The following is an 18,977-nucleotide window of genomic DNA, read 5'->3' as shown; positions in this document are numbered from 1 at the left end:
ATAAGATTTTATTCCAAAAAAAATGTCAACTCCAAAAATAATAAATTATGTGCTAATCATAATAGCCATTGTGCAAACCAGTGTCTCAATACGCATCACAATTTATCTTTTAGTTCTTTTAAAGTTTTTTATTTTTTTAACTTTTTTATAAGGCAACTTTTCAAGAAAACAAAAATAGAGCAGCCAATTTTATCTTTTTAAAATATTAATTTATTTTTAAAGTAAAACTTTTAATAAATACCAAAGTCACAGTGAAAGTTACTGTTTTTAAATTTAAAATTTTCGCTTTTCACTTTATTTCAATATTTTTTAATTTTAATTATAAGATAATATTTATTGCAGTGATAGTGTATTTTTTTATTTCACAAATAATCTTAAAAAATTGTCACATATTTAAAAAAAAATTTACTATATATAAGATATTTGTTAACCCTCGATCTTACTTGTGGAGTCTAAAAACTCTATTAATAGTGTGTATCACATATTTTTTTCAATTTTTTTGCTTATATTCTTTTCTTTTTGTTTTTAAAATTTAAATTATTGATTTAAACTTTTCAAATTTCAATTTGCTTAAGTTTTTTTCGTTTCAACGTGTTTTTCTTTAATTTTTTTTTCAGAATTTAAATTCTTCTAAGTAATTTAGTGGAAATTAAATTAAATTAAATGAGAGAAATTATTAAAAAAATTGAAATTTTTTTATCATACCAAACACTCCTCAATTTTATGCCTTAATAGTTAATATTCTCTCACTTAGGTGAGAGCACTTTCCTTACAATTAATTTAATATTATTAAATAATTTATTTTTAAAAAATACTTTCAATGCACTCATTATTTAAATCCTTTTTAATAAAATAAATTAGAGGAATTTAAAAACATAGAAATAAATATTGATTGCATTGTTTGAAAAAGAAAAGAAATTGATTGCATCAAGGTAGTCAGTCAGTAGATGCACTTTTTTTTAATGAAATTGATTAATGTATTATTTTAGATTTATCAATATTTTTAAAAGTATTTAGTATATATAAAAATTTAAATAATAATGAATAAATTTAAAATATAAAATATTCATCAATTATATAAAATACTTCTCAATAAACTCTATAAATAAAAATTTATTATTCAATAAATTTAAAATTAACAAGAAAAAAAAATTGAAAGGTGTGTAAAGGATTTTGTCTTTGGTAATCTAGTGAGTGGAGTATATATATATTAAATATATTTTGGTTTATATGAATATATATTGAAAGGGAGAATGATTAATACATTGTATGAATGAGACCATATAATTTAGTGGAGCAAATACCCGTTGTAAGCGATGAAGGATAAGTTTTATTAACACAATAAATACTTCAACTTCAATATTAAATGAACGTTACGGTATATTGACAATTTACTCTATCACAACTCAAGTACACCATATTTGTAGTGATTGCAAACAAATAATATGATTTAAATGTGAAAGTATGTCTTAGGAAAAAGAAACTTTAAAGTTTACTTTTTAATATAGTCTTTTTTTTGATTGGTTAGTATAAATTAAGTTTTTTCTAATTCTTCTAATTAAGTCTTTAGCATAATAATAAATAGTTTAATTTTTTTATATTTTTAATATTATTCATGCATCGGTAGACTATATTTCAATTGATGTGATTAGAATTGATCGAAACAAATTAATGCGAACTATACAGATAATTATTAAGAAATAGTGACTTAATAAAGTAATGAGTACTTGAGAGTTCAGAGGGACTCCTCACTAAATCCATTTCTTATTAAATAAGATAAAATTGAACTGACAACACATTGAGATCTTCTCTCCAATTCATCATATACAAAAGAAAAAGTTTTTTTTGGGGGGGGGGGGGGAGAAGACTAAAAATCAGTGATGAAAATTTCCCATTTATTCTTGATAACTTATTTTTCTTCTTTCTCTTATGTGACAAGTGCCTATCAAAAACTACAAATAAAACCCACAATTAAAAGAAGAAGAAACCAAAACCATACATAACAGCTCATATGTATGCCCAAGAATATTCCTGATCAAAAGGCATTCTTGTTGGGCACTGAATTAAGGGAGATGACAATGAATCATCAAGAGCAAGCTCTGATCTGTCACTTAACAAATCCCCCCAAGTGTTATTGAAATCATCATCATCCCACAAGCTCATCTTGTTGTTGTTATTATCATCACTGCTAGTGTTGCAATCAGAGGGCCATTCAAAATCAGGCAACTGCAATTCCTCAAGCAACTTTGAAGAATCACAGGAAGAAGATGTTGATGGTGCAGCAGGGACCAAAATCTCATGTGGTTCAATCAATGGAACTTCATCTGTACAAAAACCATCAGCATTGTCCATCATCATCATCATCTCCATTGGGTCAAATAAAGGGCTTCCTGTGCTTTTTTCTTCACTTATTGAGGATTGTAATGATGTTTCAGGCTCCTTGGGACTTTTATCAACTACTTGAGACTTTAAACCACCTTTTGAAACTTGATTCTTTTGCTGGGACTGTTGGGGTTCAGTTGTAGTACCAGATAGTGCCTTGTGGGTGAGAGGGTCAATGCCCATTTTCTTCAGTTTCTTCTTTATGTGAGTATTCCAATGGTTCTTTATCTCATTATCAGTTCTTCCAGGGAGATGAGATGCAATTTTAGACCATCTGCACAAATAATTAATCATTTTAGACCCTTTTTTTTGGGACCATCTCAATGCTCTCTCTACCCTAAATATGTTTTTTTTTTTTGTAATCAATGCTGGATTTGCATTAAAAAACTCAAAGTCCAAATTTCCAAAGATTAGAGAGAGGGAGAGAGGAAAGGGGCAGTGTATTGGAAAATGAATGTGTAGGAAATTGTTTTCAAGGAAAAGGACTACCAAATAATAATGTCTTCAGTAATGAAATGAGTTGAATCCAAAGGACTATAATCAAACATGGGAAATTGTAGCAAAATAAACATTAAAAAAAGATGGTGAAAGATCAAAGAACGGGGAAAAAAAACACCTGTTGCCAAGTTGAGCATGAAGCTCAATGACCATTTGCTCTTCATATTCAGATAAAAGTCCTCTTTTCAAATCTGGCCTTAGATAATTTGTCCATCTCAGTCTGCAACTTTTCCCACACCTTAACAATCCTGCAATTGCAATGACATATTCAGTGGAAAAGGATACCAGATTTAAGGGATTCTTTCCCCAACAACAATTTGAATAAATATATAAGTTGTTGTTATGATTCTTTGAAAAAAAGAATGGGAGAGAAAATTGAACCTGCAAGCTTAGGAACAGCTCTCCAACAGCATTGGCCATTGGTGAGGATGAAGTTAATAAGCTTCTGATCCTCTTCTGCAGTCCATGGCCCTTTCTTCAACCCAACTTTGTCACAACATGGTTGCCGTCCCATCTTTTTTTTTCCCCTTTCCCAAGGCCTCAACAAATTAGATTTATTCAATTCAACCCCAACTGATGAATGTTATATGAATAAGAAAGAAAAGAAGAGGAAAATAGATTATACACAGAGAGAGAGAGAGATACACTCTTTCAAAGTTTGATGCAAAACAAGGCACAAAAACAAGTTCCCACATTCATATATAAATGAATCAAGCAACCCCACAAAGCTCACCCTCTATTATTTTATTTATTTATTTATTCTTTTTTGGATTATTTTTTTAATCTGGGTTTATACACGTGTGCATCAAATAAGCAACGCGTAAAACATGTGCAATGTCAGCTTCAGAGAGCTCTACTTGATCAAACATTTTTCATTGTTTTGGTTATTTCTTGGGTTTCAAGGGTGAGAGGAACTGTAATTTACCTTGGGACAAGGAAAAAGTAAAAGTAAAACAAAAACCAGTAATGTTACTTCTTTGTCTTCTTCAGACATCTATTTACATTTTGGTTTAAAATTAAAAACTCTTTCATTGCTTGTAATTGCAGGTTAACTTTTATAAAATGTACATTAATTTGTCTAATTACAGTTTCAGTTTTGGTCCAGTTCCTACCAAAGCCAAAGTGTTGTGTCCAATTCTCTAAGGTATGTATATAGAATATGCTTAAGTTGTAATCCAATTAGAAAGGGGAATAAATTTAAGTAGCTTTAGTGAGGAATGAGGATGCATGCAGGGCCTCTATAATGGTATAAAATTTTTAATGGCTCAGCTTGCGACATTGTTATGGTGGCGGAGACTTTTGTCATCATGCATCTTCAAAACCATGTTGTTTAGATTCTTAATTTCAAAGGAAGAAAAGGGAATTTAGGCAGCTTCTAAGTATGCAAAACTGTTAAATCTTACTGCTTCTTTAGGGTCAGGAAATGAAAGTATAGAGATTTAGGAGAAGATACAGAAAACACACTGCTAAAATTGATTAAGTTACTAATTTGATCAGCTTGATTAATTCGATTTTTGTTTTGATTTAAATAAAATAAATTATTAAAAAATTATAAAAAATTATAAAATCGAGTTCAACTATCAGTTAAATCTATTTTTTTATTTCGGTTTATATTGATTTGCTATTCAATCGATTTTCTCACTTACTCCTAACTAATATATCAATAGGTCTAGCCTGGTTTCAACAATTATGAAAAGAATATACATTTTGATTTTTTTTAAGAAGAAAATATTATTATTAATAGGAACCATGAACAATAATAATACAAAGATATAACATACAGTACAACAGATAAATAAATCACTATAAACTAAGGTACAAATGTCATATCTACATAATAATCTAAAAAAAAAGGAGAATGACAAATTGATTGTAATTGCAACATTGGAATAATTCAGAAACAAACCAAAGATGCATTAACTTGATCAAATCGCCGAAATTTACATCCTAGCTTCGCCACAATCAAATCAACCTGACAATAAACATTGATCAACCAAGAAAAAATTGCTAAAAGCCCTAAGAGACCCATCGCATTAGTGGTGCACAAAATGCCAAGCCTCAGATGGTTTATCCTCCTCCTTATCTTCTTGAATTTATCAACAGCAATATGATCTATCATGATAAAACCTTTTCTAGAACGATTCCTAATGTATCTGACAACACCCTTATGTTGGCAAATCTCACATATATGTTAGAACATGACTAAAAGTTAAAAATTAAAATAAAACCACATATGCTTTTAAAGAAACTAGATCGAACAAAATAAAAATCATGAAAAATATGGACAACCAAGAAACTGTGGACGAAACCACAATAATGTGGACTGGAATTAAAAACAAAATAAAACGATGAAGAGAAAAATGTTGAAGAAAACATGACCAGCAACCAACCCGAAGGCCGGCGGTGCCGTCACCGAAGTAAAGATCTAGTTTGAAAAAAATTGAGCGGATAGGGTTTTTCTATGAAAAGAAAAGAGAGAAAAAAATTATGTATGTTTTTTTGGGATATATTTTCTTACATTTAGATTGTTAAAGTATTTAATATAATTAAATATATTAAGGATTATGATACAATTATGGAATGGTATATTAAAGATTAGGTTAAAATATATTCCAAGTTCCTGTATTTTCGTGCATTTAGAATTTAGCCCCGTTACTTTTATTTCTAGGAATTTAGTCTATCTGCTTTTCGAATTTAAAAATTTAAATCTAATTGTCAACACCATTAAAATTATTTTGTTAAATTCATTGGTGCGACAATTTGAAAATAAAAAAAAACTCACTTATGTGACCATAAAATGATTTTGTAATAGACATGAATTTAACAAATGAATTTTAACAATGTAATAATTGGACTTGCATCTTTAAATTTGAAAAGTAAAAAGACCAAATTCTTAGAAATAAAAGTAGAGACTAAATTCTAAATATACGAAGAGTATAGGGACTTGGAGCATATTTTAACCTAAAGATTAAGTTAAAATATTTTTCTATATAAACATAATTTTGTACAAATTAAAAAACAATTCATAATAGTAACAATAATTTTTTCTCTTGTGGATACAAGTCACTGTAATCAAACCACGTAATGATTTGATCTAATGATTTTACCTTTTATATTAATGTTTTCTCCAAATATGGTATCAGAGCTTTCTTGTTTTGTAAATGTAATGATATGCTAATATTAATGCTAGCCAAAAGTACGTATTTAATTTTAGAGCCTATTTTTAAAAACTTGGCGTTCTACTTATAGATCCTAAGAATTATTTATTAACAATTAATATGCTTACTCAACCATTCCTCGACTAAAATAAATTAATCTAAAAAGTATATATGAACTCAATGCAAAAGTAAATAAAAATGAAACTTATATAAAATATACACCCTAATCAATTGCATTAATAATCGGTAAATAGATTGTTAATGAAACCAGTTGCAACTAACTCTACAACTAGTTTGCTTATATCAAATTATATTTGGTTGGTATTTTTTATACGATTTTGTTAGATTATTTGTGTGACAAATTAATATGGTATTTTATTGATAGTAAGTAAACTAGTATGTGGAATAATTAGAATTATTTACTAGTATTATCTTTCAATATTTTGTGTAATATGAGATTAAGTCAAATATATGAATAATTGTTATTTTTCCATATATATAAACTATTATTCAAGCTATTATAATAAGGGTATGAGATACATTCTAGTTATCTATATTGTTCCTTTATAACATTTTTCTATTGAAGTTTGATTGAATCTCTATTAAAGTTTCACTTACCTTATATATTGAGATACGCAATCACAAAAAGATGTAGGCTAACTTTGTGAAGATTTATCTCAATCCTTTTTAACCTTAACATAAGCCTATTGATTTGATAAAATTAGGATAGATTAGAATGAATTAAAGTTTACTTAGTAAGGTAAGACTCTAACTCTTTATATTGAACCCTTGTTCAACCTTGGAAGATATATTTGTGCTGTAACTTCCCCAATCCGGTCTAGACGTTAAGCTCGAATTCGAGGAATTACATCGGCCACTGAAATGGCCTAGTAAACTATCGAAGTTTATAAACAATCATGTTAAAACATTTGTTTATCTTTGGAAGAAAACTTAGCTTATTTTAAAAAAAACTCACGAGTTAACAAAAAAAAATGATTACATAAATTGTTTTCCTTGTAACGGTGACTACTTTTGAAAACTTAGTTGATTTTCAATCTTTTTATTCCTCCAAAATTTATTTTTAATTTAGCAGTGGAAAAGTGATATTCAACTTAGTATTGATTAAATAAAATCATAATTATTCTATGCATATTTAATTCTATGTTCATGTTTCATTATCCTAAATTCTAGTTAAAAACCATGCATGTTAAATAAACTCATAATAGATGCCTCATGCCACAATTCAAATAAAGAGATACAATTCCCAAATTAACAGAATTTCAAATAATAAACCTAAACTACTTTTATAGTAAAAAGGTCAATCCGAGCCAAGTCCGTGTCCTAACCTGGTTGGTTATCTGTAAAGATGAAAATAAAAGAGGAATGAGCTATGAAGCTCACTGTAAGTTTGGTTACAAATAAACCGAAATGAAACTGTAAGCAAAGTACATGGTTAGAAATTCTAAGAATAATTATAATCATAAAGCACTTTAGATTATCGGTTTGTCATATCATCACTTCACGACACTATTTCAGAAAACACAGTTTTAAATGCATATGTTAATGAATGACAATGCAAATTCAATTCATCATAAAGGTCGTATCCAACTCTACTATACACCTCAATTATGAGTTCCCTATAACTCATCTACCATACCACTCCAAGTTGTGGATGAACCACCGCTGATTCATAGATATATTGCCATTTGTTATGGATACACAATGTAATTGCAGATAAAAGTTGCCACTGGGTTTGTAAAAATTGTGGGTAAACCATTGAGATTTTAGATAAAAATATTTGCAGCTAAGCTGCCACTTGATTCGTGATTCGAACCACATATTTGCAGTTACTGCCACTTATTGTAAGTGTACAACATGTTTGCAGATTATATGAACTGCCGCTCTTCCTCCGTACAAATCATCCCGTCCTATGCAATACAATATAGTATACTTTAAAACATAATAAGGCAAAAATATGTAGGCATGCTTAACACTTATTTTGTTCAATCACTAGTAATAGACATGTTCATCATGTATTCAGTGGGGTGATAACAGTGTTAACACTCACAATTTATCAATAACACTTAACAGTAGGCATGATTAATATCACATATTTATTCATAGCATCGTAGTGATTCGGTTAATCAATATCAATAAAGGTATTATAATAGTAGCAATTCAGGCATATAAATCGTGGATTTTCGTATAAACATTAATGCAAAGATCAATTAAATGCACACAAACTTTTAAGAACAATTTAGGGATCAAGCAGAGACTAAAGTGAACATAACATAAATTTCTGGGCGAAACTATAAAATAGGGGGCACATGGCTGTGTGACTAGGCCATGTGGGGTGTTATAGGTCATGTGGAAGGGGTTACACGACCATGTAACAGGCTGTGGCCGTGTGACAAATGCAAAAATTAACCTACAGGAGGGACATGGTTGTGTGGAAGGGTGTTGGCCGTGTGGTTCACGAACTAACCTAAGATTTCCAGGGACAAGGTCGTGGAGGACGTGTGGTCCACCCGTATAGTTCACACACCCATGTGGCAAACCTTGTGGCCCTATTCCTAGACACAATTTGCCCCGATTTGCTTGTAAAATAACACACACCTTTCATCAAAATCTCGAACGACGTTCCTCACGCTCAAATCTAGTTTGATGCACCTAAAACGGGTTCTTCAAACGACAATTTCACACGGGTTAACTTTTTATTTCCATGATTTTTCAAGACTTTCCGATTTTAACGAAAGATTTGTTAAGAACCGTGAAAAATGATCTAATTGATTTGAAAGATTAATTTCAGATAAAAATTCTATGAAATTTGGGGTTTAGATTTTAGAATGAGATGTACTTATCGAACTTGATGAAATTATGGAGGTTATCAATGATGGATTCAACAATCAGTAGAGAATCGATTTATCAGAGACTGATTTGATATTGAAAGCAAAAATAATTTTAGCAATGGAGAGAAAATTCGATGCGAGGATGGAAAATAAATATGATAAGAAATAGGGAGAGAAAGGAGAAATTCTAATTGGAATGGAAAAAGAAACATAATCCTAGTGTAATGAGGGAAAAAATGACTAAATAGCTAGGGTTTTCCCCTATTTTGCCGAAATAAAATTGAAATTGAAAGAGTTTTCCAAATGAGGTGGCTTAAACCTAGTTCAATAAGGTAAAGGAGCAAGTGTTTAACCAATAAGCTGTTGCCCATTTCTTAATAAGTTTTACTCCAAATAATATTTATTTTAGTGTGATTTTTTTGTCATAGTTTGTTAAAAATAAAAAGCAAAAAAATCAGAAAGAAGTGAATAGAATGTAAGACCTTTAAGATGTACACTATATACTTAACCATCAAGTCTAAATCATTTCTTGATTATTTTTTACAACTAACTCTCTATATTTTAAGGCGTGACAGCAGTTAATTTACGACCGAGATGGTTTCAACTTACATGTTTTGTTGGCACTTTTTGACTTGATGATTATGTTTATTTTTGTGCAACTATTTAATGGAACTTGGACAATAAAATTTTGTGGCATAATTAAAGAGGTTTTCAATTAAGCAAAGAAAGTTGACAAAAGTCTAGTGCGATTCATTTTCCTTATTTATGGAGCTATGTAATCAAGACTTTTATGGATGAACATTCTAGCTTTATTTTATTTTATAATAAGCGATTTAATTGAAGGAGAAATGCAAAAAAAAAAAAAAATCATTCTAGTTTATAAAGGATTATAATTCCTATTTAAATAAGACTTGAGTTTCGACTGTGATATAAAAATCCAAAGTGCACATTCCAGTTCATGTAATATTATTTTATTAATATTGTTATGTTTTCATTAGGAAAAAGCCCTAGGTTTAGTTTAAGTTTAGATGGATTGCGCGGTTTATTTCAGTGAGATTGAAATAGCAATAGTGGTGAGATTAATTACTGTAGCAGTGAGACTAAAATCAATAGTGAAATATGTATTTGAATTCAAAAGCAGTGGTAGCGGTGAGATAAGAGTAAAAAATGACCATTAATGACATAATATTAAAATGATGGTACATAACTTCAAAAAAATGTTGAACTTAAAAAATTATATATAATAAAAAATAAAAAAATTAAAATCAGGTATATATTAAATAATAAAATATAAATAGAAAATATAGTTATATTAAAAATTTTAATCATTGATATAAATTTTTAAAGGTTAGTGGTTAGGAAAATGTACAATAGTAAATAAATAATCCAAATGTTGAACTTAATTTGCTTTAGTACAGAAGTGGAATAACCCAAATCCCTTGGACTCGGCAAAGAAAGGAGCAAATGGGCTTGGGAAGGAACAGAGAAGATAGAAGTTGAAACTGTCGATTATGAAAGCCCTCTGGGCCTAGTTTTTATGTTTGGTCAACTTCTGTAATTAGCTCCTGTAATTTTATTATCTTGTGAAATTAGTCTTTATATTTTAATTTTAGCAACTTTAGTCCTTATCCTTCACAAGTTTGTATATTTCAATTCAATAATTTTTGTTGAACAATTTCATTTTACGTTCTGATTATATTTATTCTTTTTGACATAATATTTAAAACTACCCATAGCCCTTCCCCAAACCATAAATAAGAGGATAATGCATTCTAGCACACTCAAACTCATATCCTTCTATATTGACAATAATGCCCATGCCAATCGAGCTAAGACTCAATGTTCAATTTAATAATTAAATCCTGTTAGCTTGTGCCCTTAAAATTGATGAATTGACAATAAACAATCGATAAGCATGACACGTCACATCAAAATCACATCACTAATACCAAGTCACAATAAAAAAAATGAAAAAAAATACAAAAGTTTTCTTAAATATATGAAACAAATTATAAATCATCTAAAATTTAAGATTTTTTGATATTATAATTTTCTTTGAATTTAAAAAAACATACATAATAAAAATTTTAGAAATTTTAGAAAAATTGTAAAAAAATCTAAAATTCAAAACATATTCTACCATTATAGAAAAAAATTTATGTATTAATTAAAATTATATAAAAACTATTATAAATTCAAAAATAGTAATTTATATATATTTACAAATATTACTAAAATAAAAAATGTTACATTATTATTTTTCCTAAAATTAAAAAAAATTACCAGATTGACACTGTCATTTTTTATCCAAAAATTATTATTTTTCCAATATTCCCTGTCATTTTTTGAAAAGGAAATTTAATAATTATATTTTTAATTTTCTTGAAAAAATCACCTTCATTTTCATAAGAATAAAATTTTTGGAAATTTTTATCATAAATTTAATAAAAAATTCCATTTTTTAAATTTATAATTTTAACCTTTTGAATATTTTTTTGTTAATAATTATTTGAAATGGTGGTTAGAGCTCTTATATGGTACTTATTATTGTAATTATTAAAACATATTTTTATAAGTTCATTTTCTTTCAAATTTAAGAATTTTTAGGATTCTCTAGAAAAATACAAAAAAAATCATATATGTTTTAAATTATTAAATTATTACTTTAAATATTTTTATATTTTCTAAAAAAATTATAACTTGTGGTTTTTATATATATATTTGAAATTATGATTTCAATTTTTTTAAAATTTTAGAATTTTTGGTAGAATTTTTAGTGTTTTTTTTAAATTTTACCTATCTATTATATTATATAAAAGCATGAGTATGGAGAAACTTTTGAATTGACAAGAACACCACTTATTTTTCATTATATTACTAATTTGACATTAAAAATAAGTTTTTTTAATAATAGAGGTTTTATTCATTTGAACATTGTAGATGAGTTAAAGTTGAATTTAAAAAATTAAGAATAATTAATACTAATTAATTAGTAATAATATATAAAATTTTTGGAACCTAATAATTGCTTTAAAAAAATAGAGTGCTTAAGTGGTGACCAAAGTGACAGCGGAAGTGGACACTTCAGATGGCACTGCATAAAACACAACAAAAACAAAGGACAATAAATTGTTTACATATTTCAACTTCTCTAAGTTTGTGGAACCTAGCTCAGTGAGTAAATCCACTATGTTCAATCCAAATATAATAAGTGAATTAGGTCCTAGCACACATCGATATAACAACCTCACTTTTGTACCTAAAGACCTAAATCGCTCACCTTTCAATTTTCCCTCTTGAGAACTTAGGTTGTAAAACCAAGCAACAAACTTGTTTTACACTCTCAATGCATTCTTACAAAAGTGTTCCTCAATGAACAAATGAGCACTCTCAACTCTACTTTGTTCTAACTTACATAAGCCTCTAATATATAAGTGTTTAAGGCTTACTAAGATAAAAATCAATTACAATGACAATCCCACTAAAATAGTCTCATAAAAAGGCTTTACAAATATCATCATAAAGTTAAGAAAAAAATTAAAGATCTTTCAGATAAGTCTTCAAATCATCAAGCCAATCTCTACAAAATAAGGGATCTGATTTGCTTAATTCAGATTGATTCAATCTTTAAGGATTTGTTGCTCTACAAGATGAATATTCAAGTATGAGTCAACACAGGTCCACAAAATCATCGAAGTTATTGCCCAACTGATTTTGTTGAAAGGATTATCAACTCCAAAAATAGCAAGTTATGTTTCTTGTTGCAATGCCAACTATAGTTGCTGCTTTCGTTGGCAATTCGACAGTCACTTAAAAATATTTGCCTCAACAATAAAGCATCTATCAAGGTTGAACAAGTCTTCCATATTTAAAGCACAAATTCGTTTCCATAAAGTACCCTTTAATCCATCTTGATTTGCCCAAATATCATCAAATCAATTATCCTTAATACAAGAATACAAAAAATCATAAAATTAGCATATATCTTATTGTATTGCATATATCAATATATAAAATAAGTATGTAACCTCCCTAACCCGGTCTAAACGTTATGGTCAAATCGTAGAGGCTACATTAGCCATAGAAATGGCTAAAAAACTCTAAAATTTTTGTGAAAAAAACCCCTAACTCGTCTAATTTTTTAAATCATAGTTGCTTCTCAGGTTGAGTTAATACATTCATTTTATAGGTCATTCCATCCTTAGAATTCATCATATTAATAAAGTAAGTGACTTTGTAAAACCATACTATCGACGAGTCTTTTCGTAAAGCTATGATCACACTCATTGCAGAGGAAATAAATCGTGTCAGATTTACCTAGTCCAAATAGCATGCATTTACCGATTATTAAGTCTGAACTATTTAAACATGTGATGCATGTATAAAATACTTCCCCAAAATAAAAAGTTACCAAGCCACAATCTAGTTTAATAATTTACAGTCCAAAAACTAGTAGAAAAATTATAAAGAAATTATTTAATATAAAAAATAGTCCTATGTTCAAGAGTCATCCGCATGCCAAGTCCGATCCTAGTTTTGAGCATTACCTAAGAAGTAGGAAACTAAGGGATGAGCTTAAGAAAGCTCAGTGTGAGTTTCAGCAAAAGTAGACATGCAAACAATTAGAATATCCAACGTCATAGTAAACAACACATAGTTACCATGGCATAACAAATTATGTATATGACATGCTTAGTCAAAATGGTGCAATAATCCTACCCATCCATTTGTTACACACCACAAGTTTCCCAAAACCCGTCTACCGAACTCCAAACACTGCGAGCCAAAGCTCGCTATGGTTAAACCACCAGTAATAGTAAAACAAAATAACTGCCAGTATAAGTGCAAATAGTACTGCCAATGTTGTGGTCAAGCCACTAGTAAAACAGGATAATACACTGGTAATGGTTGTGAATAAACAACAATTTTTGTAGATAAAAGCTGCCAGCAAATGCAATTAAATCGCCCAATCTCCTCAGTACTCCGATGTAGTAAAGCAGGATAATACACTGTTAATAGTCTGATAATCAACTAAACTGTAGCTTTGATACCACTAAATGTAACACCCATAACCCGTTATTGTCGTTAGAATAGGGTTACAGAATATTACTGTACAATTTAGAACATTCTATAATAATAACCTTCAATTCATCAAATTAATTAACAATATTCATAAATGATTCAAAATGAAGCAAGACATACATTCACAGGTCTTAAACCGAACCTACGAGGCCTTAAAATAGTTTAGAAGCAATTAAGGACCAATTTGGAACAAAACAGGAGATTTGGGGAAAAAATAAAAATTTTCCAAAATAGAGGTCAGACGGTCGTGTGAGAGCCCAGACCATGTGGCTTTAGACATGACCATGTGGTTATCCCACACACTAGTATGTATCTCACATGCCCGTGTACATGGGCCGTATAACTCTCTGACTTAGGTCACACGGCTGTGTCGTAGGCTGTGTGCCCACCCGTGTGAACCCTGCACCTAACACGCTAGGGGCACACGCCCATGTGGGCTGTTTGTATGTGACACACAGTAGTGTGACAGCCCGTGTCCCAGGCCGTGTGTACCCAAAAGTGACCAAGCCAAAAGTGACCAAAATCGTGCTCACTTTTTATCTAATTACATAGGTACCTAAGCCAACTCTTGGCACGTGATCACAATACAATAACCACACCTAAATACAACCAAAACATACCAATTCCAACCATCTAAGACCAAACCAAAGTGTCATACATGAAGATACAAAATAATGCTCATACCCAAACATTGTCATTTCATATCACCTGCAAGTCAAAACATACACACCAACTAATCTATCTCAATCTCATTTCATCATACTTAAACATGATACTTAGCATTCCTTGGACAAATACTCAAGCCCAACCTTGAGTTTAACAAGCATACTATATAAGGTTACCATTCCACAATATCCAACATGCCAAAACACCACACATAGCTAGGAAACATTACAAACATAATCATTTTCCTTATTACATGCCATATAACCAAAATGTTTACAAAATCTACCAAAGAGTCCTCAGGATAGTGTGATTTTGCGAGTTGATCAGACCTCCCGTCCACAAAATGTAATCTACAAGACGAAGAACAAGAAACGAGTAAGCTTATATAGAGCTTAGTAAGTGCATCGATTAAACGATAAATATTACTAAATTAAACATAAAAATTCAAATAACCAAATTAAATAACAGAGTTCCTATCAATCACAGCTCGCAACAGGTGAGTAAAACCCAATATAAAAGTACAACCAGTTCCACATTTCAATAACTATCAAAGATCATTAAACGTAGCCCGATGAACGATAAATGGGTACGAGTACACGTTAACTATCCAACACACCAAATGCCTGTATGAGCTAAACCATATAGGACACCAAATAGTACTGTAATATACCACGTAAGTCTGCAACAAATGCAAAACCTTGGCATATCCAGTGAATAGAAAATCTACAGAAATAATCTCCATTACTCATACCAACCTTGTACCGCGCGCAATATAACCTATTGGCATGCCAATCGTACTTTATCCTACGTTCATCGACTTGGAACATTTCATTAATGATTAATGCTATAACGATCCCTTAATTCAATCCTCATGTACATGACATCAGTGCAATTTTCAGCCAAAGCAATTAAATCACCTAATATACATTTAAATTTATTTAAAATTAAACCGAATAAACTTACTGGACTGATTTGCAGTAACGACCAAAGTATAAGGACTACTCAGTTGCTTTGTCTTTTCCTCAATTATCAACATGTTCTTGATCTAGAATAAAAATTTCATTCAGTTAACTAATTCAATAGCAAAACTAAGTCATTTGATGCAATTAAGTCCTTTTTACAATTTTACAAAATTTCCCTCAACATTTCAATTTTATTCAATTTAGTCAATAAGCTCCAAAGGTGCAAATTAACCATTTTTATTAAAATCCCACCTTGACTGAACCTATTAAGACTTCTCTATAGCTCCTATTTACTGTTAATTCACATTGAATCCTCACAGTTTAACACTTTTAACAATTTAGTCCTTTAACATTAAAATAATAAAAAAACTAATTTACAAAATAGTCCTATCTAACAACCAAACTCAATAATCTACCAAGAAACTTCAAGAATAACTCAAACTCAATAATGGCACAACTCAAAACATTTAACAGTTTCACAAATTAGTCCTCGTGTTAGCTAGATTAAACTAATACGAGCTAAAAAATATAAAAATTACTAAAAACAGGCTAAGTTTCACTTATCAACTTAAGCATTAAAATTTCAAGCATAAAAAACCCTAGTTTTGGCTTTGTTGCCATGGAGAAGATGAGTAGAAAAGAAGAAAATAACAATATCATTTTAGTTTAATTTTAATTTATTATATATACCTAGGTTTTTTTTGTAAATATTTCAACTTTCTTAATTAAATCTTAATTAATAAATATTAAGCCTAATTAAACTATCCACATATGCATATCATCATTTAAATCCACTAACTTAACTCCCATGAGTTAAATTATTCATTTAGCCCCTTTAATTAAATAACTCAATTTTTGCAGCTTTTACAATTCAACCCTTTTTAATTAATAAACTATCTAAATGATAAAATTTTCTAACTAAATTTTAATACGACCTTAAAGACCTCATAAAAATAATATTTACAGATTATTATGTCGAAATTATGGTGGCCCTATTCCAAGGTATGGTTTGCCCCAATTTGCTTGTAAAAGAACACACACCTTTCACCGGGATCTTGATTGACATTTCTCGTGCTCAAATTTGGTTTGATGCACCTAATACGACTCTTTCAAACGAAAATTTCATATAGGTTAACGTTTGTTTTCCAAGATTATCAAGATTCAACGTTCTTAAGTCAGGAACCGTGAAAGCTTGACTAATTGATTTGAAAGATTTATATCAAACAAACATTCTACAAAATTTAGGGTGTAAACTTTAGATCGAGATGTACTTATCGAACTTGATGGAATAAAGGAGACTATCAACAAAGAATTCAATAATCGGTAGAGAATTGATTTATCGGGATTGATTTGATATGGAAAGCAAAATACTTTCAACAACAAAATATGCAAAATTTGATGTTAAAGAGAGGAAAGAAAAGAAAATAGAGGGAAAAGAGAGAAAAGAGAGGAAATCCTATTAAGGTTTGAAGAGAACAAAATCCTAGTGTAATTAAGGCAAAAGATACTAAATAATTAGGGTTTTCAAATTTTAAGGGCAATTTAGTAATTTACCCTAGTTGCTGAATAAAAGGAAATGAAACTTGGATAAGGGTTGACTTGAAATTGGCTTGCAAGGGTGGAGAGCGACATGTTAACTATTTGGGCTACTATCCAATCTTATTAAAATTTTACACCAAATAATATTTATTTTAATATGGTTTTTGTCGTTGTTTTGTTGAATTTTAAAAAGAAAAAAAATGGGAGAGGGTTGGATGGAACTTAAGACCTTTAGGGAGTATATTAAACATTTAACCATCAAGCCAAATCATTTTCTCAATTAATCTTCTCAATTAACTCCCTATATTTTAGGGTGTGACAATAATACTTTATGAATAATGAAAATTTTTATAAATTATCATAAAAATAATAAAATTTAAATAGAAAAAATAAATATGCACTATTTGACACAATACTATTGTACCTTATATATTATATATATGATTTGTTAATAAAAAAATATAATTAATATTATTTATTATTTTAATAAGAATATTATTTAATATTACAATATTATTACTTTAATAATTAAAATTTAACTTTACTAGTTATTTTAAAATTTAAATAGTATTCTTAATTTTATTTAAATTTATAAGACCCCTCACACATCCCCATCGCCAGAATCGAGTTACAAGATGCTACAATAATTAACAAAACCAAAATATGCAACATTAAATCGAAAATTCTTAAAAACAATCATAAAATCTCATATGACATACAAATCATGCATTTCAAACAAGATTGGAATTAAATTGAGCTTATGAAAGCTCTAAAATGCAAAATAGGGGTTATATGATCGTGTAGCTAGTCGTGTGACAGGCTAAAACCGTGTAACATTGAGTCACATAGTCGTGTATTCAAGCCATGTAACTCATAAAGGTCGTGTGGGTCAAAGTGTAAAATTTCCAACAAAAGTCATATGGCCATGTGGCTAGGTCGTGTATCTATCTGTGACCTTGTAACAATCTGATATACCATGTCTACAATATTCACACAAACGTATGGCCAGCCTGTGTGACCAACTGGAATCGTGTTATTTTCATGCTTCCTAAATACCAGTGGCACACGATCATGCCATTAACCTATGTATAATACACAGTCGTGTAACCAACTGTGTGATCCAAAACATGCCTCATATATGCCTAGTTCAAAACTTGCCATTCATGGCATCACAACTATATATACCATATCAACTTAAAATCTTGTTCAAATACCTACATGCCAAAACCAAAACATATCACAAAAGCATCCTAATAGTGCCTAACCAATATGCCATTTTGGCACCATTACAAACAAGTTGTTTAATCACTAATCATTCCTTTAATTACAAAACATATTCTTATAATTCAACATTACATATCATCCAAGTAAATTTTCCCGAGGTTTACCCATACAAACCAAACATGACCATTTAGGCCTTAGGCGTACAATTACCTTTTAGCACCTACAACATTCCATACAAACATCACCATTCTCATACCCTTCCATGATTTAAGATTTAAGCATACAACTATTATACCTTCACCATTTATCATATAAGCATGCCATAACAATCTTTATGTTCAACCTTACATAACAAACATTATAAACACTTTACAATATTAACTTTTAAACTCAAAACATGATGCCCAAAATACCCTATATACATGCTACATAACCGAAGTAAAAATGATTTCAAAGTCTACCGAGATTGAAGCTTGATAGTGTGAGCTCTAGAGTTAATCTGACAGCCTTGTTCTGCAAAATGTCAACTACAAAAAATAGTAAATGAAACAAAGTAAGCTTTAAATAGCTTAGTAAGTGCACGAGATTAATTTTTACTTATCAACTTACCTTGAATC

At 29.6% G+C, this 18,977-nt stretch overlaps 1 protein-coding gene across 1 annotated transcript; it reads right to left on the bottom strand.

Annotated features, from left to right (window-relative positions):
* Positions 1-1,748: 1,748 nt before the first annotated feature.
* On the bottom strand, positions 1,749-3,555 carry LOC107915555 (transcription factor MYB20). The gene is made up of 3 exons (XM_016844701.2): positions 3,262-3,555; positions 2,999-3,128; positions 1,749-2,656 (listed from the first exon to the last, which is right to left on the bottom strand). The coding sequence occupies exons 1-3, from the start codon at positions 3,392-3,394 to the stop codon at positions 2,008-2,010; spliced, it is 912 nt and encodes a 303-aa protein (XP_016700190.1). The 5' UTR covers positions 3,395-3,555; the 3' UTR covers positions 1,749-2,007.
* Between the last annotated feature and the right edge of the window lie 15,422 nt (positions 3,556-18,977).

The sequence above is a fragment of the Gossypium hirsutum genome, chromosome D08, assembly GCF_007990345.1.
Source record: "Gossypium hirsutum isolate 1008001.06 chromosome D08, Gossypium_hirsutum_v2.1, whole genome shotgun sequence".
In the NCBI taxonomy this organism is placed as follows: Eukaryota; Viridiplantae; Streptophyta; class Magnoliopsida; order Malvales; family Malvaceae; genus Gossypium; species Gossypium hirsutum.
This window is presented reverse-complemented; position numbering and strand designations above follow the sequence as displayed.

What these genes read in the sequence shown, in the direction of transcription:
- LOC107915555 (XM_016844701.2), bottom strand. Translation starts at nt 3,394, where the DNA reads ATGGGACGGCAACCATGTTGTGACAAAGTTGGGTTGAAGAAAGGGCCA. An exon ending in AGCTGTTCCTAAGCTTGCAG is followed by an intron (nt 3,129 to 3,261) that starts GTTCAATTTTCT and finishes TTGCAATTGCAG; the next exon opens with GATTGTTAAGGTGTGGGAAA. An exon ending in CATGCTCAACTTGGCAACAG is followed by an intron (nt 2,657 to 2,998) that starts GTGTTTTTTTTC and finishes TTATTTGTGCAG; the next exon opens with ATGGTCTAAAATTGCATCTC.